Raw genomic sequence first — 24,882 nt, forward strand, 5'->3', positions numbered from 1 at the left:
TAATGTGGGTAATGCGTATAATGGCCGTATAGGTATTATTATATGTGGTGAGGTATAAATTGTGTACACAATAATAACGTTCTCTTATTTACCAGTAAAGAACTCGATGATTAATGTGCACATACAAATTATAAGGATATAATAAATCCCGATACAATCATCATTATACATTGCCCGTGTACAATATTATACAATACACGTTACATATATTTCAATGTTGACCCGACTATTGACGTTCTGAAATGTACACAGTATAATTTAATGGTCATTAAATCCGTTTTCATAGATGACACATTTTATAAAACTCAAAAATATAATATGATATATGAGGATGATTATTTATCGGTTGACACAAATTATGAGAAAAAGGTTTACGCCATGATATAAATGGTACTGATGCATTTCGATTTTGTTCGTTATATTTGAAAACAATATTTAAAATATTAAAATATTTGTTTTAAATTATAAATAATAAAATATAATATATTGCCTAGAATTATACATTTATGATCAAAAAACAAGACACAGACAAATAAATACAATTTTTCAATATTTGTTGACAATTTCTTATAGTTTTTTAGTCCTTATAGTTTTCTTAGAAACTAATAAAGCAACCTAAATATGTTCACGACGAAGAAACATCAAAACTATATTACCTATCTAAAATGTTTAAATTCAATTTGTAGAGTTTTCTTTTTACTTAAAAGTTGTCATGATATTATATGTATAGGTTTTATACTATTGAGTTTATATTTAAAAATATACATCAGTGTACGATAATTGAATACCAAGAAAAAGTTTAATACTCATTTGAAGTTATTTAATTTGTAAATATTGTAGAATTTACAGTACCTACTGGAGCATCATTTTCTAATAAATATTTTCCAATCTATATATCATAACATGATGTGTTGACAATATTATTTTCAAATGAGTACATTTTTTTTTCTTGGCGTTCTTTTTGTGAACAAAAAATTGGTCTGGCTTCTTCAAATTTGCTATTAAATGTAATAAAACTGTCTAATAAAGAAGAGCTTAAAGAAGTACAAAAAAAAAAAAAAAAAATACTACAACAGATAAGTTATGTTCAAATTGCTCAATTTGTAATAAAAAAATAGTTGTTAAAATCGATTCTGAAAAAGTTATAATTTGCGCTTTATTTAAGAGAGGTAGACAAATTTAAAAAGAACGTCAAAAATCTCACAAAGGATAAAAAAGCAACGATACAAATGTTATAGGTTAGATTTAAAATTCAAAATTCTATAATTATTATAACAAATATCTTCATTAAATTAAATATAGAATAGCAAAGCTGGAATCCTTAAGTACAAGATTAATGATATTGTGATTATTATAGTACCAAAAGTAGACAGAGGACCTTCAGATCCTGTAAATGCAACTGGAGTTATTGTAGATCAAAGAAATAATATAAATCTTATGGAAACGCAGCATAAACTATTAAAATGATGGTTTGATTCTGGAAATTCGCAACTAGCCACATCAAATGTGGTTAATGTTGATCAGGTAAAAAAAAATAACACAAAAATAAATAACACTTTGTGGAACAGTTGCTGCTATATCAGATTACAAGAATATTTAAGCTGTTTATGTATACAAGATGTTTAATCTAACATGTTTAAAAGATCAAAATATAATATTCATTATCGTGAATAATAGATTTTATTATATATATTGTAATAGTATCAATATTGTGATATATTAATTATGGTTTATGTATTATTGTCACCAATGATAGTATGATATTAAAATGTATTATAATAAAATAACAATTTTCATAAAGTACTAAGTAAAAATAAAACGACAATGTTTTTAAATTATATTTTGTTTCACCTAATGTAGGCCATTTGATGAAACAAATAACATAAACATAATATGAAATTGCAGTATCCATTTCATGAAAAGCCAGTTCATGAAATGGACAATTTCATCAAGCGAATGCGACATATTATACATTTATTATCATCATAATATTATACCATAAAAATAATAGCAATATATACAAAGAAATTTATTATTATTTTTTTTTTTTTTAACAACTAAGAATATTGGAATTCATTATAATACAAATATTTGTTTGAAGTTAAAAATGTTTATATTTGTTGTAATTGAGTATTTTAAGTAAAAATAAAAAATATCATTCTACTAACTATGATAAAGAGTTGAAAAATAAAATAATTTCACTAAGGTTTATAAAGACACACAATATCTCAGATTTTACCATTCTAACGAACTACCCTAAATTTAATACGATATTAGTAAATCAAAACATGGTAGAATTTGAGGTGTGTATTAGTGTATTTTCATAGTGAATGATAAACACAAAATAATATACACATCAAATTTTCAATCCATCAAACTCACCACATATAACTATATTTTAACAATATAAAAAAAAAAAATTATGAGCTAAAATATTCATATTTTTGTTCAAATTGTCATTAACTGTCAATTTTTAATTTTATAAAGAATTTTTTTTGAAAAATATGATTGATAAAATATAATATGTGATATGATGTGTTTTTTTAATATGATAAATGTACCAGAGTAATTTGAATATTTTGTTCTCAATTTATGTACATTTTACAGTAAAATTATTGTTATAAATTTCTGCTACTTTATATTATTCAAGTTGAATTTCATTTGTCTATCAAATATACTGAGATTATTAGTAAAATGTCGAAAAATATAATAAATAAATGTTATTTATTTAAGTTATTATCTGCATGCTGTCTTAAGCAGATGAAATACAAACCGTATTATGTTTGTCTTCTAACAACTTGTAATATTTAAACTCATGAATTATAAAAACTTCAGTTGTATGATGATAGTATACACAATTTAGAATCGTTTTTTTACTCATGAAGATTCATCGCTAAGAATTTTAACCATAACTAAGACCCACTCTCTAGTGACCTATCTATTTTCAGTGGTGAGTGCTTACGAATGATATTTTTATAAATATGATATACTGAAATGTTCAACTTTTCTTTGTTCTATTTTATTTTTGTTAGTTAATAAAAATCATTGTGCATTGATTTTATAATTTATTATACAAAGATAAATTTATAATGGATAAAGCAGCCAACATAATTAAAATTGAAATTTTCATCAAATTATTATTTCATTATAATATATACCTTCATTGATGATTGATATTTCAAAACTTATAATAATATATTCGATTGGTAGTGTCATACCTATTATTAATTTGAAATTGCTGTTCCATTATAGATCTGTCATCTTTAAATATTATTATTGTATTCCAACATCAAACGTACAGTCCTATTCATTAATGTACCGATATTGCATAAGCAATGCGCCGTCATTGAGTTTTGTTAATTAATTTTTCTATGACAAAAATATTATTTTAATACTTATAGCTATTATTATTTATTATTAAATACAATTTAAATTTATTTACTTTTTATTTATCATTATTATTTTATTTTAACCTATATTATGTAATTTTGACGTATGCAAATTTAAATTATTTGAAAGCATAATATAGTGGTATGATAAAACCATAATTTGAGTGCACCTTAATATTTCATGTTATCATGTTACATTTTTAAGTAGATATTTTCAAATGTTATCAAAAAAAATGAATTTTTTACTGTTGAATTGGGCATATACGAGATGGTAATGAAAATTTAAAAATAATATAATTTAATATTACGAAGCTTATAATTTAGAAAGAGTCTACAATATTATTATAGTTTGATATTTTTAATAGTAAATAAAATATGATATCTATTTTAGAATTTTAAATATCTCTTTAAATAAATATTTTTGTAAATACGATTGAACTTGTTTTTTTTAATTCCATCCTAACGTCTGGTCTACTAATATATATATTAATATAGAATAATGCAGATTTCACAAATGGTAAGACAACATATTATATAATTTCTATAGTGCCTAGTCACATTTATGTCGATAGTAAGATAAAATAAACTATTACGATATTAAATTAAAATAAAATATTTTATGTAATCAGTATAATGCTAAACATCAAAAAAAAAAAATATTAAGTTCTTATTTGATGCGTAAGCATATCGAGCAAATTTAACTCTTTTAAATGTTTAACGATAGTAAAGAAAATATTTGATGAACTTAACAACTTGCAGTGATCATAAATAATTAATATTTTTTACGTAAATTATCATATAACATAAACTATTATACTATATAAATGTAAAAAATTAAATATAATTTTACAATATTTATGAATAAAAAAATTTGAAAATTAAAGTAAAATTACATCTGTCAAAAATCAGTTTATCAATCTATTTATAACTAGTTACATATATATATATATATATATATATATCTAAAAGTTACCTCTGGTAGTTATTTTTCTTTTATAATTAAAATAATATATTTTTTAACACTAGCAAAATATTTAAATATAAAGATATTTTAACCAAGTTAAATGTATTATCTATATACATTCATTTCAATTGAATCGTTTTTAATACTTTTTATAGACGAATTTATGAACAAATTATTTACTTATATATTATATGTTTTACAATAAAATTATACTAAAAATAAATTTTTTTTTTCACTGCACGTGTACTACACCTACTAATGAAATGTGTATGCTATTATGGTAAATATATTGTATCTTAATGGTATTATACTGAAGTACTGGATACATTCCCATATCTGTGTATAAGGTTCTGTAGTAAAAACAATAGACTTTTATCGTAATAATATCGCATTTATTCAAAAACTTTTATGTGAAGCAACCATACTTCGTGTGCCCCCTTTTTGAGTTAAAAATGTGAGAATTTATTGCTCTCATAATTTTTTTTCGTTTACTTAGACGCCGTTTTACTAGACAAAGAAAATTAAAAATAAAAATGTTAGTTTTGTTTAAGTTTTTAATATGGTTGTAAATTTTTCGTTTATTTTTATGAAAATAATTAAAATTATTATACGGCAATCAGAATTTATCAATTCTTAAATTTAACGAATATCAATGATAATGATATTTTAAGTTTAAAATGAAACACGTTTAATATTACTGTAAGGAGAAATTTTTTTGCTATAACTTAGTTTTAAACAAGTTATATTTATGTAATAATGTTAAATTGAAATTATTTAAGAGTTGTATACTAATGGTCAGTATAATACAATGTATTTATTTTGTAAAATAAATACTTTATATTATTGACTATCAGTAACAATAGATAAATAAAGATAATAATATTTTAATGATGTATCTTCTGAAAATTCAAATATTTTTAAAGTGTTTTGCATTCATACGAACACAATACTTTATCATAGGTAGTTCTAAACATGTGATTTCACAAATTCGCATGTATTAAATATGGTATACGTATAAATTCGTACTTGAGATTGGAGGAAAACAATTTACTTAAAAAATAAATATTTATATGTATGCATTTATACAATTCAAAGAAATGAAAACCAATTTTATTTTGCTGACAAGCTTCATAAATAATACGGCTTCGAAGGAATCTAATCTAACTTATCCTGTTTTCACAGTCTAACAGAGTCAATTGTGTTATTTTTTCTAGGGTCAATTTTTTTTCACCAATAACTCATGTTATTGGTAAGTCATATGACATAATAAATTATTACTGTTTTGATTATTATTCTTAAATTTTAAATAAATATTTTCATAGACAATCAAACAACTGGTTTCAGGAAATTTTTTTCAAATTTTAAACTTTAAATTAAAAAAATAGGTATACACTATACATATTATTATACACACAGAAATATATAGTAAGAATTATAATGAGAATAGAGTATTAGTACAAATTACAGACGTGAATATTAAGAAGTAAAAAAATCGCTCATTAATAGCACTTAAGAATATAAACAAAATATAACTATCAAAAAAATTTAAAATTAATTCAAAGAAAAATATTTTAATTTAGAAATTTAAATCATATTATTATATTATACATTATTAATCATTAATTTTGAAATCAAACAATAATATTGTATATTAGTATTTTCAAAATTATTTTGGTTATACGATGTATACTGTATAGAATATCATTATTATTGTATATAATAATATGACACCAGTTGACTATTGAAAAATTTGGTGACAAAGTATTTCTATAACACCAATATAAATTTTATTATAATATAGTTTACTAGTTCGTGAATAAACGTCGTACACTTTACACATTAATTGACACGCCCTTCGCCTTTATCAGCTTCCAATAACGTATGTTGTTCATCATTGTTCCAAGCGCTTATCACAGTACCAGTACATATAATGTATAGAACATCTAAACATTCTTCGAGGCAAACCTTATTAACCTAATCTACATCATTATAAGTGACTTAAATCGTCAAAAAATGCAGTAAATAAATCCATCTCGCTTATAATTATCTCTAAAAATCATTAATTGACCAAACGGGTGTCAATTCTCCCCCTGACTTATCCAACAACAAATCCCACTTACAGTCCTACCAAACTATTCAAAACACTCGAAATCTCTAAAAAATACTTATTGTGCTACACAAAAAAAAAACACGAGTATTTTTATTTCTGATAACCATTTCTCTCCCTTTACTCCAACTATCATAGACGAATCAATGATCTCAACTTCTACAAACCCAATAAATAATGAAAATAAAACTCCAAAACCACTTCCTATCTTTATTCAAGAATTATAAATAAATCACAATAACTTGTTTCAAAAATTAAGAAATTGACTGATGGCTCTGAATCCAACTGCAAAAGTTTTATCAAAGAACTTATTATATAATAATATTAAACCTAATATAATTTAAATTCTTTTTTACTGTAAATACACAAATGTATTATAAAAATATTGGACAATATTCACAAATTTCTAGAAGATAAAACTTTTTTTGAATTAAATTGCCATGTACTATGTGCAAATTTAATGTTATGATAATGCATAATATTTAAGTCAAAGATTGCAAAATCTATCTTTTTGATAGATACAATTACTTATAACGAAATAGTATACACACTTAATGAATAATCTGCTATAAAATATATATATATATATATATATATATAAGCGTATCTCATTCTAACATATTAAATATAATTAATCGACTTGAATGTATATCATTTATAGAATAATGATCATTTGATTACGTTTATATGGTATGATAAACAGTTTGTGATCGATATTTGAGAAAGTCAACTGTGCTATTTACTGAATATTTAATTAATTTTAATTAATTATTTGTTTAATATTATTTACTTACCTTAATTATTTTGTTTTATCTAAGTGTTACGTTGATTTTAATAAATTAAGCTCAAATTATTTGTTTTTTTGGTATGAATTTAGAAATTGCATGCAAATTACAGTTTATTGCTTTAAATTTTTGTCATTAAAAAAAAAAAAAAAAAAATCTCTAAACACTACACTTTAATTATTACAATGACTTAATGGACAGCTATTATAATATCTAATCAAAAATTCTATGCACAATAGTTAACTAATATTATAATAACTGATGATTTCTGTATTTTATTAGAACTTTTAAGTGTTAAGTTAAAATCATTTATATAAAAAAAAATATATATATTTATAAAATATCAATTAATATTATTTTATTAACTTTACTGTCCTATCTTTGGTAGTTATTTTTTGATTAAGTTTTAGGATTCCAACTATATATTTTACTAAATCACTATCACTTTACTTCACAAAATAGATACTAAATAGATTTTAGATTTTTCCATGATATAAATTGAATGCATTAAATATAATAACTAATAAGTATTAAATAGCTAGTTATAATAATTCTCTTCCAAGGTAAGAATTATAAGAATATAACAGAACTATAGAATCAGGTTAATTAAATTTTTATTTACACAAATTTAAAATTCAATAACTTTTCTGTTTGTTTTATTTTTTGGCTGATTAAACAGAAAAAAGCAAAAGGCTAAATAAAAATAATTATAATAAAAAAAATCAACATAATTTTAGTAATTAATATATTTTTATTTTTAGTTAATTTTATCACTACAAAAAAAAAAAGGAGTTAAAAGTTTTAATTTATAAAAATGTAATAACTCTAAAATTCAATTTATAAACTATCCAAGTAGGTTTTTCTAATAAACTGGGTAAACGTAATTACATTTCGTAGTATTATGTTATGTATTATTAAAGGGTTTGGTAGAAAATTGTATTCTTACTTACAAATAAAAAATAGAATATACTGACAAAAACATGGTTGGATAATGTTTTCGTGTTCATTTCAGGTATAACTTATACTTTCTACAGAACTAATTTATTTACATTTGTTATTTACATCAAATACAACAGATAAGTAAGATAATTAAAATAAAACAGTTTATTATTTACTTTTTTCAATTCGTTTTTAAATATATCATAATATGTTTACATACACACAGAACAAGTATTTTAACAGTAAATAACTTTGAATAAGTAAAAAAATATTTTCGAAGAAATTATACTTTTTATTGTTTTTTTTATAATTCTTATTATTGAGCATTTTTTTTTTTTTATGGAAAAACTCATTTTTTATTTAATGTCCAGTACCATACATTTCACAGAGATTTTTTTATTTATAATAATCTAATATCCAACGAAGTAAATTATTTATAAGTATTTAAAATTTAGCTAAGCGATGAAGTTGACCAGAATTCTGTTGGCTATTCGTATAGTTTATTCCTTTCATCAAAACTTTAAATATTGGTAACGAAAGTTAGGTACCTGTGATTGCAACTACGGCTCTTCACAAAATAGGCCATTCAAAATATAGTTGCCAATACATAAAATTATGAAAATTGAATAATAATCAATTCTTTAGTAACAAACCTTTGTTTTATTATTAATGTTAGTGGTGTAAATGTATATATATATATATATTTTTTTTTATTAACCCAAATATGTGTAATAATATTAAATTAAAACTTAAGTATAGTTGAAATACTGTTATTTGTTTTGTTAATTTAATTTTTAATTATTCAAATGTATAAATAGTATACACTATACACGCATTGAACACTATCCAATTTCTCATTTTATCCAATTATAAAATTATTCATAAATAAACCAATATATATTTATGAAATAATAACTATAGACATTTTATTTTATTTTTATATTTAAAATGTACCTTTAAATAATATTATATAATTATTTCATGCTTAACCTTTTATAAACCTGTCGAGCATACATAATAAAATCTCAAAAATACCTGTCTTGTTTCAGATTTTGCCACATATTTTACTCATCTACTCATTAATTTCTAACTTAAGAAATCTTAATTTCAGTTATTTAGACTTGACTTATCAATTACTATTAGTTTTTCATAAATCTAATATTCCATATTATTATCACGAAAATTTTATAGATACAATTGCCTAGTTTACTTATTTAAAATATATTTTATTTATTATTATATCTACACAATTATAACTTAAAAAATAGGTATAATAACCTTTACATTTTATAATAGTTGATTCATTAATTTATTAAAATTATTTAATATATTATAACAGCTTCTGCTCTAAATACAAATTTGTTATTTTTTACGTTAAAAAGATATATTACACAACACTTGAAAATATAGTGTCCTCTTAATTACGATTTAATTAAATTAAACAAATAATGTGATTTTCTAAACTATGCATATTAATAAAATTATTTATAATAAATTATGGGTACAATCTAAAAGCTTGCAGACTGTATTCCCTGCATTGCGATATATGATCCCATTAAAAGAAAAATAACGTGAATAATATAACCACATCGGTACTTATACTTCTCAGCTATTCAAAATTCAAACAGCCCTTCTCAGGGCAGAGACAAATCGTATCACAGAAATGTAAGATATAATGTATCTAAGAAACGCACCATACTGGACACGATAATTAAAAGATTATTAAAATTACTATAAATATTGGTAATATCAGCTAATATTTGTTTCTGTATATAAAAATATTTTAAATTTATTTTTAACTATAAATTAATAACTAAAATTGTTTTTTTTTTGTCATTAACATTGCATTATCTATATATTAATCGTATATTACGCTAACATGCTTTAATTTAGAGTTATGTAAAATTATTCATCACGTATTTGTTAAAGCAACATAGGACGATACGTACTTGTGTTTAATATTTTTAGAACTTTACAATTTTAACGCTCATGTGATACCAAACTCTGTCACAGATAAAATGGGCTTTTACAATTTACATACTGAACGGTTTTTCTTGTGAAATAAATTGCTCTGTAGAGCCGATATTGGGAGAACACATAGATGTAAACAAATTAGGGATCACGTATTATTTTTCAATCATGTCACGTATTTATTTCATACAACAACATACATTGAAGGTAGTCCCATAGTATGAGAATAAATAGTCTATTTTAATATTTAAAATTAGAAATTAGGTAATAGAGATTGATTGAATAATATATTTTTAAAATAATCAAATTCTGTAGAATAAAAATTCTTATATAATTGTTATATATACATAAATACACTAATATTATTATTCTTTTGTGATACAAATATAATATCTATTATTTGTTATGAAAATTGCATGCAAAAATATATATATATATTATTTTACTACGAGGGTAAAAAAATTAAGTACCTATATATTTTTCTGTGTGCAATAAATAAAGACAATAATAAAAAGCAAGACAGGAACATAGATCAGTAAGTTGTTGTCACATTGAATACTGATTTTACTACAAGCATAATGGTGCATATTAATTATATTTTGAGATATTAAGTTTAAAATCAAAAATTAAATTATCACATTGAAAAAAAAAACAATTTTAAATGAAGTTAATTTAAAACTGTACTTTTTTCGACATAATCCAAAGATTTTTGAATACAAAATATATTTATTATTGTTTTTCAGTAAACACTTATATGTTTGTGAAGTTTTCTAATATATTTTAATTTATTTAACATTGAAAAATGTGTTAACTACTATCGATTTTAAATAATCAATCATTGTTGTTAAAAAATATATGTAGGAACTTATATACGTATTTATTGATATAAAAATGGTGAAGAAACTAAACTGAGTATTGATACCTTATTAACATCTATAACTATTAAATTAATTCCACATTAACCTAAATACATTAATAAATCATAAATATTCATATTTTCATATAAATTAATATTAAAACTAAAATGTGAACTCTTCATAAAGCTACTAAGTATCGACCTCGTAATCGAATTTCTTTTAAATGCACGACTATTTACAGCATATTTATTACCTACCTTTTAATCAATCACACTATTATAATGAAAAATGTTGAACGTCACATTTGTTTGTATATAATATTAAGGTCCACAGGTATTATAGTAGTTATTCGTAAAACAATGATTTTCTAAACTTTGACACCTTGAAACTTTGAAACTTAAGAAGCAGTTTTGCGTAATAAATGCTTAAAGTTTAATTATTAAATTATACTGTTAAAACGTATGTCATTTTATATTAAGTTCGATAACACAGCTTGTATTTGTAGTTGTGTTAGTAAAAAAAGTTGTAGTTACGTATTAGGTACATTAAAATCACAATACGCAAAAGAATTCTAAAAGAACTATTCATATGAATCTGATAAAATAAACGATAACATTAACAAACTAATTTTCTGTCAACAAGAGAAAATGTAATTCAAAGCACATGTTAGTGATTTTATCATTCTACATGTATGCAATATAGCTATAGGCTATTTCAATGTAAAATGTGATCAGAATTTAAATTTTAATATTTTAGTTCATTTGGTAAAGTGTAAATATGTGATTTCAATTATAACTAAAATTTGTATTTATTTTATAAAAATATAAACAATATTGTAAATATCAAAATAAAGTGTAAAAATATTGATTATATTTAATTGCGTACGCTACATGTTGCTATCTGGTTTTATAATAATTATATTACCTTGTTTAGCAAAACTTCATTATAGATAATTTAAAAATAATGACTATGAAAAACATTGTATTAACATTATAGAAAACAGTTTAATGTTTAAAATGTTTAGAAAAAAAAAAATTGTATCATTTAAGATATATTTTAGATAACATTATAATGACATTAGTCTTGAAAAGGAAAAAAAATGTTATTATTATATAAACCAAAACAATTTAATATTATACTATCTAACCATAAATTACATGCTTAAACCAAAATTATGCAAATTACAAAAGTTAGTGTGAAATAATATGCTGATTACATGTTTAATATATGACTAAAAAAATGTTGAACATGAAGGAAGAGGTGGGAACACATACCAAATTCCAAAATTATAACAAAATATGATTCTCACAAAATAAAACATCCATCATCTATTCTAAGTATAAATCACAAACATAATTTTACCACTTTGAATTGTATTTAAATTTTGTATACAGCCACAGCCACAAGCATAATTTTTAGAAAAATATCTCTATGCAATCAAAACGTACGTACAGTACTAATTAAATTTTCTCAAGTTACAGTAATTTATTATGACTATAATATTGTTTGTAAAATTCAATGTCATTCTTACGCATCACACGATTTCCCGATAAACTAAAATAATAAGTACCAGAGATTATTTTAAAGTGTACCAACGAAGGAAGAAATATTTTTTTCTGATGTTCAACGAGGATCACTACGATAATAATAAGTATACGAATTTGGTAAGTTGCGTACAATCATACAGTTGTTAGTGCGAATAGCATCAACTTTAGTAAACTTATTGATATTGTTCAATTGAATTACAACTTTTTCACCCGTCGAAACGCCAAATAACACGTCGTTTAGAAGTTATTAGTTTTATTAGATACCTATATATAAACGTTGGCTGTAATCTCGACGGCGTTTTTGGTGTAAACACACAATGTTTACCGATGTTCCCTGTCGTGGTTCGCGAATTAATGGAAACAAAACGATTGTCATTGTTTTAACCAATTGGAGTTAAACTCCGTTTTGTAATCTCGTGTGATCAGAATATTTTAAAAGTGTTAAAATGCATAGATAAAATCAATTAACACAGATACACGAATTTCTGATAATAATATAGATTTAAATTAAAGATTAAAACTTAATAGATTCCATTAATACTATTTATAAATGCAAAAAAATATTAACATAATATTAATGATATGAAACCTATTCAAAATAAAATAATATAATTTTTGTCAATTGAAAGAAAACAATATCAATAATATATCAGGGTAATTATTTGAATAATATGTTTAAACCGAAATAAATTACTGAAAAAACAAAAATCGAAAATCTAGAGTAAATAGTATATATCTTAGAACTTAGTTTAGTTAAGTTTAGTTTAGTTTGGTCTACTCTGCAAGATATTTATTTCAGAAATGCTTGATCGACAAGCAAGAACGCATAGTTTAATTGTTTTTAGTAAACCCAAGAAGTTTGCATGTATTAATTTTATTGATATAGGTTTTCTTGAAATATTTCATTTAATTGGTATTGATATTATTTCTAAAATTAACTATTCATAAACAAGGTATCAAATCAATGTTAATCTATTCGGACAGCATTATCTAACGAGCATGATGTCTTCAATTTGTTGAAAAATAAAAATAAATTACGTTGATGTGATAAATGTTAAAGTGTTAGTTTTATTTTTATGTTTATGAATGTTAAATTATAGTTAATATTATTTTTATACTACTTCAGCGAATCATCTCAGAACCATATTGGATTATCTGAATTCTCGAAAAGCTAACGTTGAAAATGAATTATATATTAGGTATGTTAAAAATGTATTATTTATTCAAAGAAATAGGTACCAAGAATCATAGGCTAATTCCGATTATAACTCTATCAACATGTACTTCGTAATTATTACACCAAGCTGGTTATTTTTACTCGAAATATTGATTTAGTCGACTACGATTCCGATGTTTTATATAAGCTTGGTACAAGAATAGGGATTAATGATAATGAACATGGTCTACTTTAAAATTATTCATTTTTTCACTGAGATAGATGTGTAGTGTTATCGGCATTAACATTAGAAGCGGTGATATATTAATTGCCGTCAAAAGTCACTTACATAGTTATTGTATATATTATACAACTAAAAAATAATAATCCTAAGCAATTGTTTGTTAAATTATCAATACGTTAATTTATTTTATTAATTCAAGCTGTCTACATCCCATCTCATTACAATATTAATGATTATAATAATAGATTATCATACTGATATCGTCAATTATTTAATAATTCAAGACTGTGAAAAATATTATTCATAACATTTATATATATGAGTGACTGTAATCTTCATATATTAAATTATTAAATTGGTCAATTATTATAAATACAAGTTTCCCAAAGAAAATTAATAACTAGTTTGACAAATTATCCTTCTGCCTTGTAGTATACCGATAATATTTGAATCATCATATTTAAATATTATATTACATTTTTGCATTTATCATTATAATGTGTTGACCCCCATGGATTTATAAGATGTGATAAATTATAACAACAGCTTAAATCAATTTGTTTCATGAAAATGTATATTAAATTATATATACTATATAAATGAATCCAAATTCAATGAATTTTACTCAGACTTGTATAAAACTTTTTTATAAAATAAGCCATAATATATATCTAAATTACATTACATTGGTATTCGTGACCTTTCGCTATCTTGAATTTCGTCCTAAATATCAAATAGAGAATACATTGTAAAATGTAAAAATTTCAAATCAAATACATTTATTGTCCTGCCTGGTGTATCTAACTTTCATATTTGGCCCCTTACTATTTATATTATTTATTAATGATCTACATTTCTTTACATTCAAAAAAAATTCTTTTCGCTGATGCATTGCAATTATTCCAGCAAATAAATTTCCTTAATGATGCATCGTTATTATCAATGGATTTGAATATTCTGACTGAATTTTAAGTATTTAACGAATTATCCTTAAGCATTTAAAAAAATAATGTAATGTCTTACTCTTTAATATTCGGATTCCACTCATTCAATGTTAATATATCAATAAGCGTATTACAACAAAACATGTTCATCATGTCCATCAATTTCGGTGATTTAAGTGTAATGTTTGATTACATTGTTATTTTTAATAAACACTTACCTATTACATACAATTAGTAAATTTTATAGCTGTGATATTAATTTTATTTTCAAAACCTGTGAAGATTCAACTAATTTTGTTGTTTTAAAAAACCTACTAACCTAACCTACTTCTTCAGTATGTCCAAAATTCGATTATGGTTCTATGGTTTTGTCTCCATACTTAAAATATAAAATTCAATGTTTAGATAATGTTCAAAATCGTTTCCTTCATTTTATGGCTTTTAAATGTAATATAACTCGTGTGCTACATTTTCCTTATCAGACGTTATTATATTTTTTACACACTTATGATTTACCAAAAAGAAGGAAAATAAATTGTGTAACATTTTATTTTAACTTGTGAATGTTTATATTGATTGTTCTGAACTAAAATCTTCTGTATTAATATATCTTATTATAGAATTAGGTGTACTAGTTTTTTTTTTATATAAATTTTTTTTTCACAAAGAAAAATTATGCTTTAGCTCCTTTAATAAATAGGATAATGCCATTAAATAATGAAGCGAAAATTAAATTACTTAACTTTACTTCTATTGAATTTTTTAATAGTTGTGTGAGTAGAATTATTCGTATTATTTATATTTTTATTATATTACCGTTACTGTTGTACTATAATGTGTAATATAAATTTATTTTTATATGCCAATTGAAATTAAATAAATTATTAAAATAATTGTAATATAATTATTATCAAAACATTTTTAATTAGCAAAATTCATGAATAAAATGTCATAAAATCATCCTGCTGTTAGTACAATATTGTGTTATAATATTTACCATTTATATTATTCTATTACCATTTTTATTTGTTTTGCGGGAAAGAACAGCCAGCAAATGACTTTCAAACAATCTCGCTGAAAATGTTAGAAACAAAAAATAACGCAATGTAGTTTTGAATTATTATATTTGAATTTTAGAAATATTAAAATGCAGCAACACAAATGATCCACTAAGAAGTTTTTAACATAATAATTACATTTTTTATCTGTCTACTCATACACGCAGTGTCTACCGTCTGTAATGAAACAAACGGAAGCATATACGCAACACACTTTGTTTATAAAATACATGATATATGTGACTAAATACAATGAGAAGTAATTCCATTGTATGTTCATATAATATTATACACTAGTGGCTGTCAACATTAAGTCAATTTAATTTAAAAACAATAGTGTGCCATCATACTATTAACGAAATTAAATATAATACGTAAACAAAATAATATTGTATTGACATTAAAATATTACCTCGATAAAACATCTAGTGAACTTCATAAACGAATAATTTTCTAATTATTCAAAAAGCTACAAAGTATTTCAACGCTGTGTCTGATAGTATTGTTTTATAGTTCACTGGTATTTGTGTCTGACAATGTCAAATATAGAATTCCGTAATAAAATTATTTGTTTGTCTGCTTGCAAGCAAATACTTTTCCTGTTATTGATGTTTTATTAGCATATTATCATTACGATTTTTGATAGAAGTATTTCATACATGACTACATGCATTAGTTATAATTATTATTTTTCTCTTGTATTGCAATATTATCTACACGTTTTAAATAATTCAAGCGCATTTTTAATAGAAATAATTTAATATCAAATTTAATTGACAAACACAAACTATTATTATTTATTTATTTATTTTTTTAGTTCGTGATACCTTGTATAAAAAGGAACTCATATTATGATCAAATTAACTATAATTATAGTATTTATCTACTAGTGTTTATTAATATGTATTTTAATATTGACGTTTATAAAATATAATATGGTATTATTAAAGTAATTTAGTGTTACCATCATTGGGTGTTTTCTCCATCGTAACCCTTTGAAAAAATTAAAATGTGATTTTCTTTAATAGTAGTAATTATATATAAAAAAAAAAAATATTTATAAAATTTTAATAATCAAATAAATATCAAACAATAAATAAATAAATAAAACAATATACTTACAATCATATTAACAATGAGAGTATTGTTTTAAATTAATTTATTTTATTTTATGAAGAAATCAAGTATACGATTTCATATAAAAATTATTCAAATTTGAAAAATATTAATTAAATATCCAAAACATTACGTATTAAAAGTATCAATTTTATAAAAATCAAAATACAAGAATTATTTTTTTTAATAACTGAACATATAAATGTGTTTGATGTGATAGTAATAGCAACGTGTTTTTTTTTTTTATAAGGTAGTTGAGTCAGTATGGAAAAAATGTAATTCTATTTTTTATGTTTTTTTGTTAGACGGGTCTTTGATAGCAGTTACGTACTATAACTTTAATATCCATACAGTGTCGCATTGACACTGAGTTTCTTTGTAATTTATTATATTTGTATTCACAAGTATAATGTAATACATGTAAAGGATTATTTTAATACAAAATATTGAAAATAAAACTTTATATAAGTATGCATTTTCATTTTGTACATAGTGCTAGAAAGTAGAAATTTGTAATTATAATTAAAATATACATTAGAAAATATAGTTCATATTAACTTCACTGTGTATTATTAAAGACATTTTATTTTCAAACAAGTAATCTATTTTTTTCATTATATTTTTTATATATATATTTACTTACGCAATAGAAATTGGAAACCACAGTTGGTGAGTCCACTAAAATCTTTAAAGTTGTACTTAAATTTGATAAAAAAAAAAAAACCATTGCGTTTAAAAATGAATTAAATTGGTATTTTAAACGGAAATTTTTATGAATCTTACATAAGTATCCAAGAAAACATTTCAAAAACTGGTATAACAAATAGTGAAGAAATACAAATGTTTTAAATAAAATCTCATTATTTTTTATGTACTATCATATCAAACATAATTTAATGCATTTTAAGCTTCTGCTATTTGAAACTGTTATTAATATTGAGTAGATGTATCTAAACCATAATTGTATTATATTCTAAAATGTATTATGACATTAAAATTATAAACAAAATCATTTTTCATAATTTTATTAACTATAACTTATTTTATTTAGTCGTAACTTATTTGCGTTGGAAAATAATAGTAGGAATTAATTAGAATAAAAAAATAAATAAATACAAATAAGTTATAATTATTATAAGTTCATCAGCTTAATATAATTGTCAATTTATATAATATTATATCATCGTCTAAATACATTATGTTATCTTTCTTTGAAATGTGATCTTATTGTATTATTGTTTTTTATTATTTCATATTATTATTATTATGTAAATTATATAGGTACGTATATAATATGCCACCAAAACATAATTCAAGTTTATACTTGGTTCTTTTCAGTTAATAAAAACATAAAGAATATATAGCATTTTTTTTATAAAAATAACTGAAATAAGAGCACACTTTTTAATATGTGGTTTTTGCCACACCATAATCATTGTATTCGATCCTACAATTTAAAAGTACACTATCCTTTTGAAAATGTATGGATTTCTTATAAACTATTAGTTTATATTTCAACAACCTAAATGTTGTAATTTATTTATTCATTCTGTGTGTCGAAACATTATGAAATAGAATTTTTATCATCCACTAGATTAATAATAAATTATGAAAGTTATATAAAATTCCAAGTTTCAAGGAACTAGGAATCAAGTATATTTATTTGACTGACTATGGGAGATCATTTTGAACGACTATACAGACTTCTAAAACGTTTTATTGCCGAGCTATTCACGTATATATAGTATACATGTTGGAGGTCGTACTTAAATCGCAAATTTTCAGTGACAACTATTTGCAGTTTTATAGCTAATAAAACAAATTACGAATTCAGTTTTACTTTTCTGTTTCCTGTAATGAAGAGTTGGAATTCTATATATTTACTTGAATCTGCATTTTTTGAGAATTCTTATTATATATAGGTAAGTCAGTTTAATATTTATCTTTGCTGCAGGCTTTTTGGACTCTCGTATTACATATAACACAATTTATTTTATAATCATTTGTAGAACTTCAGGCATGGAATTAAATTACCTAATTCATACAACTATTTGAGCACAATAAAAATAGTATTATATAAGATTATGGTAAAAACCATTTTAAAGGTAGTCGTAAGTTTATATATAACAAGAATAAAACAAAAATATTGTTGCAGGTTGTTTACAGATTTTTTCAGAGTTAAAAACCATTCAATGTTTTTTTTTTTTTTTTCAAAAATTATTAATAAATAATGAACACTCCAAATATATAACAAAAAAAACATTTCACAACATACTATATTATTTATATAAATTACTTTTATTTTATGATTATTTACCAATGCTAAGTTGTATAGGTATTTAATATAATGTTACCGTTAAAGACGTAAATTAAATAATTAACGTTAACTACATGTGTATAACGATATTTCCAATAAAATTAAACCATACCTATATAATATTAACCATAAAAAATAATGTTAATACTGTATCGTTTTCAGGCAATGATGCATTTAGCGATATTTCCTAGGTAGAGACGATAATTCTGAAATTATCAGTCATGACTGATAAAACTATTTATTGGATATACTTGTTGAATAAGAAATGGGTCTATCTACGTCGTAAAATTGATTTATTTAGTTAGAACTAACAATAATTAATAATATACTTTAGGTTCTGTAATATGTTGACGATCGTATAATATTAATTAAAAGATAACCGTTTATCGGATACATCTGTACATTAGGTGTACAATATTAATCATGATAACGGAAAACTTATTTGCCAACTTACTTTTTTTTATAACACACTCATGAATACTAACACATGGCATATAGCACACTGTATCTACCTTTATAATGAATGCATTTTGGTTTATTGTATCTCTTTAAAATTCTAATCCAATCAGAATATTATTTTAAATAACTTTGTCAAAATCGTCTATCTGCTGTGGTATACATTACAATAATTCCCTGGTATTTATGAACATATAAATATATTCATTTTTATGATTTTGCTATAATTTATAAAATATTATGTTAAATGATCATTATTTTTTTTTTCCAAATAATACACCCAACTAAATTGAGTGTTGAAAATTTAAATATTATTATATATGAAAAAAAAAATATTTAGAATTTTACTTGGGTGGTAAAACTATAATATATAGATACTTTGTAGAAATAAAGTGGGTAGTATAAATTATACTTGATGTTTGAAGTAATATTAAAAACAAAAATATATATTATTGAAATTCGAAAATTTTGATGTTACTGAAACTAATTATTATTGTATTTTGTTCTAATTAGAATTTCAACTAAAATTAAATTATATGAAAATATAAAAAACTTCATTTTTATATATTTCTATTTAAATTTAAATTTTATTCAAGCAATAACATTATTATACATGTTAGATGTTAGATGCTAGAACAGGTAAAATTGTAAATTATAGAAATACATTATTTATTGTTTATAATGAAATAGAACGTTTACATAATATATTGTGTTATTTAAATATTATTAATAAACTACTTTTGTGAAATTTTTTTTTCTATTTTTTCCTTTTCGAAAACTATATGTGGGTTATACATATTTTATACAAAAATAATGCTTTATTGAAATTAGTGGCTCTTTTAATGAGTACATTTTACAATGGATAATAAATATATATATATATTTAAATCGTAAAAGCAATTATTTTTTCTCCTTTTTTTTATACATGAACTAATAATTTCGTACACATTTTTTAGACGTTTCAAACTTAATTAAATAAGTTTCAAAAATGTGAACAAATTATCAAAAAAGGATTTTATTTACCTGCAAGCTTCTTTAAACTTTACTCAACTGATCACGAAAAACTTTATTTGGCAAAAGTAGAACTCTTTGAATCAGCCCATTTTAAACAGTTTGTATTTAATTCATTTAATACCTGACACAGTATAATTTTACTCAATTATTATGGTCATCTCATTATTTTTCAAGGTTTATTTTTACACAAAAATGTTGTCAATTTTCAGTTAGTTTGTGATGTTGTATGATATATATATTTTTTTTTGTATATTAAAATTTAAGTTTTAAAGCAATCATTTTTATCTTGGTTTGAATATTTTACAATTTTATATAGAAATTACTAAATGTATATCGAATCTAAGCAATAAATGTGCAATTATAGATAATTATATAATATATACGCATAAAGATTAGTACAAATTATTAAAAATAATTGTATGTTCAGTAAAAACCTTATTAATCTATATTTTATATAGTAGATATAAGTAGCATATAATATCTACTATATATCTAATAAACAAAATGTTACTTATTAATAATATTTTTGAATTTACAAATTAATAAAATAGATTTTCCAGTTTTATATGTGTATTACGTTTATATTATATATTTTATATAATTCCGAATAACGATTTTGATTTTCACTAATTTTTTTCAGTTTATTACGACAAAGTTATATAGTTAATATACTGTTATTATATACTTTTCAAAAGTTACTTTTAAAAATGAATTATTGTATACTATAAATACTTTTTTTCAAATAATAATTATTTATCATTGCTTTTAACTTCATAGTAATAACAAAATACTGGCTTTCGTCTAAATGGTTGAAACGAGATGATTGTCCAACTTAGTCTCTGTGTCCTGTCTATAGCTTTTGTTGAAATAATAAATTATAACATAATTCATAGAAAATATGGTGTTCAGTAAAATAAGCGATTCAGTAGTTATAAATTTTAAAATATTAAACTGGTCGTGACTAGTAATTTATTAACGGACATTGAATTTTAAAATATTTTATTTAATTTCCATGTATTAATAATTAACATAAGCTTAGCTATAACTATGTACCGAAGCAATCAATTAAGTTATTTCTGAATATGTACAGTATTAGTGACTATCCCTTTGTACTTTACGTCATGACTTATGAAAATATTTACATATATATATATATTTTTTTTTTTATGAAAAATCGAACGTTAATGTGTCGAGAGTATTTTTTATAATGCTGATCCACCCTTTTTTACTGAAAAATCTCTATTCTGCACTCCTAATTGATCACAACAACTTTTCCATCATAGCGAACACTAAGATTATTAACTACTTCGATATAATATACTAAATATATAATTTAGGTTATAAATTGTACAATATAAAAAGTTTTTAAACTTGTGAATCTTTAATTTGTCAACTCAATTGAGTGAGTAACGTTGATATTACAACAAATTATTATTAATAAATACCCAATAGTCAAGTATTGTAGATACATAATAATATTATATTATAGACTTTTTATTTTGTAATTTAATTTGTAAAGTATCGTTAGAAATTTATATGAATATTCTATATAATTTATTTATTTTAAATAAATAATTAAAGCCGTGTTAAACGTATCACCTATTCGATAATATCTGTTATGTGGAGATGTAATATTATATAGGTGAGCAAGTAACATTTTCTTTTCAGATAAAAAAAAAAAAAAGATTGATATAAAATTATATGTTGTATATATTTATTTTTTTCTTATTAATCATTTATTTCATGTATTTAATATTTCTTTTACTAAGCAAAGCCGAAAAATATTAAAATATAATTCAATTTTTTAATTTTAAATTAAGGATGCTGTGACCCCGTCAGCAATGGTTTTCATAATATTATTCAATATAGTGTTTCGATCATTGTTAAAGAGACATGCCATCGATTAACATCCTGTGTTATATATAAAATATTTATTGTAAACACGCATAATAATAATATCATTAATTATTATTACGTTTGCGCGTTATCGTCTATATTATACTCAAAAATCATTCTACTGTAATATGATATTATGCAGTATGATATATTACAACTTTTCCGTGACGTGACTCTGCAGAGGCGTCATAATTCGTTTACTTTACACGGTCATCGATTCGCTAGCGTCACTACGTTTATATCAATATATTTATTATTTGTATTGTTCCTTACCCGTGGTCAGCATCAACAGCATAGCTCCACCGATGATCAACCGTCCGATCAACGTTTTGTTGCACATGTTTACTATCATCGTTCGGCCCCCGAAACGAAACGTGCCGACTGCGGCGTTCGGTAAATACCGTAGTTTTATCGATGTCGCGAGCAGTAATTTATTTTTAAATTTCGCCTATTACGTAATACACTACCGAAGTCTGTACCGCGTGCTGTCGAACCACTGTATCCTACTACGAAGATGACAGATCGTCAAACGGTCCGCCGGATCGACACGATATTATTGTCCCCGTACCGTCGACGCCACGAGTCATTGCGGATCATCTTCGAATCGTCCACAGAACGAAACCGTTTCGAAAGTTTTTCGTTTTTTTTTTTTTTATTTACTGAGTTTGAAAAATCACTCGCGTACACGGCCGAAGACGGCTTGATTGAACGTGAACGGGAATACGTAGATATAAGTAATTATTTCGCAGGAGGTAAACGTACACTACTATCGAATTGATTGGCCGGTCGTTGCCGTTCACAAAAAAAAAAAAGTAAATAAATAAATAAAAACGAAACGGTACGATGAACGAAAAAAAAATTCAGAAAAAACGTACTCGTTCACACACACACACACACACACGCTCTAACACGCAATACACACACCGAACCGGACCGTGCGCACCGGCTTACCACGACGGAGTCTGACACGCACACACGGTCGTCGGCGAAAAACGCGGCTGCCGCCCCCGTCGACGCGATCTCGCGCCCCCCGGCGGGTACGTTGGCGCGACGAACTTGCGCAGAAAATTAGACCGTGCTTCCGCGGTTTTTCGCCGTTTATCCTCGCCCACTCTTGGTTGCACCACCCTCCCCGACACACACTCGCTCTATCTCTTTCACCCTTCCCGCCGCCGTCTCGGTCGATCTCACTCCAACTCTGGCACTCTATCTCTCCCTCTTCTCTCTCTCTCTCGTTCACCCCGTGTTCCTATCTCTTCTTTCTTCTATACTTTTCCTCGATTTTCTTTCACACTATTATTATTATTATTATTGTTATTATTATTATTATATATTGGTCCTTCTCTCTCTCTCTCTCTCGCTCTCTTTCGGTCTATATCTTTCTCTAGGAAACTCGTCTTTATTTCTTCAACTGTACCCGCGCACTTATTAATTTCGTTTCTTTCCATCGCGCGTCTTTGTCTTTGTATGTGATGTTTTTTCCACTTTATTTTTTTTTTTTATTTATTTCCGTTCCCGTGTATGTAGTATCTGTACATACCAAACATAAAGTGATTCGTCAAACATTCGCATAACTCGATTTATTCTTAAATCATGTGCTTATTCAAATAATAATTTTAAAAATTTTTAAGCAAGCATAATGTGTATATAAATATATATATATACCAGCTCGTTGACCGTTATATATTAAGATCCTTTGGTTTTTATTTGTTTAATGTCATTTAAGCAACACGAATTTTTATTTTTAAAGTTAGGGTCTTAACAACTTGATCGACATATTTAACGAATAACTGTTTGAATTATTTAAAACTATACGTATAAAGAATAATAACCCGTGATAATAACAAAGGATATGAATTTGTAGCGTTTAATTTTTTTTTTTCATATTACTCCTGAAGAACTCAACAAATATAAAATTCAATTCATACATCGTAGAGTTTAAATATATAGTTTTTATACATTTTTTCGTATTTTCTTATGATATTCAAAAATAAATACATTTTTGATACTTTTGTGACAGTTTTAAGCTTTTATATTCTGTTTAAGTTAATTATATACTTATTCGACATTTTTAGAACATTTACGTACGTATTTATCAATTTAAAGTAAATTTCTATAGATA

At 23.6% G+C, this 24,882-nt stretch overlaps 1 protein-coding gene across 1 annotated transcript in view; it reads right to left on the reverse strand.

Moving 5' to 3' along the window:
- Nucleotides 1-23,751, reverse strand: part of LOC114125075 (zwei Ig domain protein zig-8-like) — a 242,055-nt gene extending 218,304 nt beyond the window's left edge. The window contains exon 1 of the mRNA XM_027988562.2: nucleotides 23,034-23,751. Coding sequence (XP_027844363.2) covers nucleotides 23,034-23,112 — 79 coding nt within the window. The 5' untranslated portion in view covers nucleotides 23,113-23,751. The remainder of the gene's footprint in view (nucleotides 1-23,033) is intronic.
- Nucleotides 23,752-24,882: the final 1,131 nt, after the last annotated feature.

Source organism: Aphis gossypii, chromosome 2 (assembly GCF_020184175.1).
Source record: "Aphis gossypii isolate Hap1 chromosome 2, ASM2018417v2, whole genome shotgun sequence".
Lineage (NCBI taxonomy): Eukaryota > Metazoa > Arthropoda > Insecta > Hemiptera > Aphididae > Aphis > Aphis gossypii.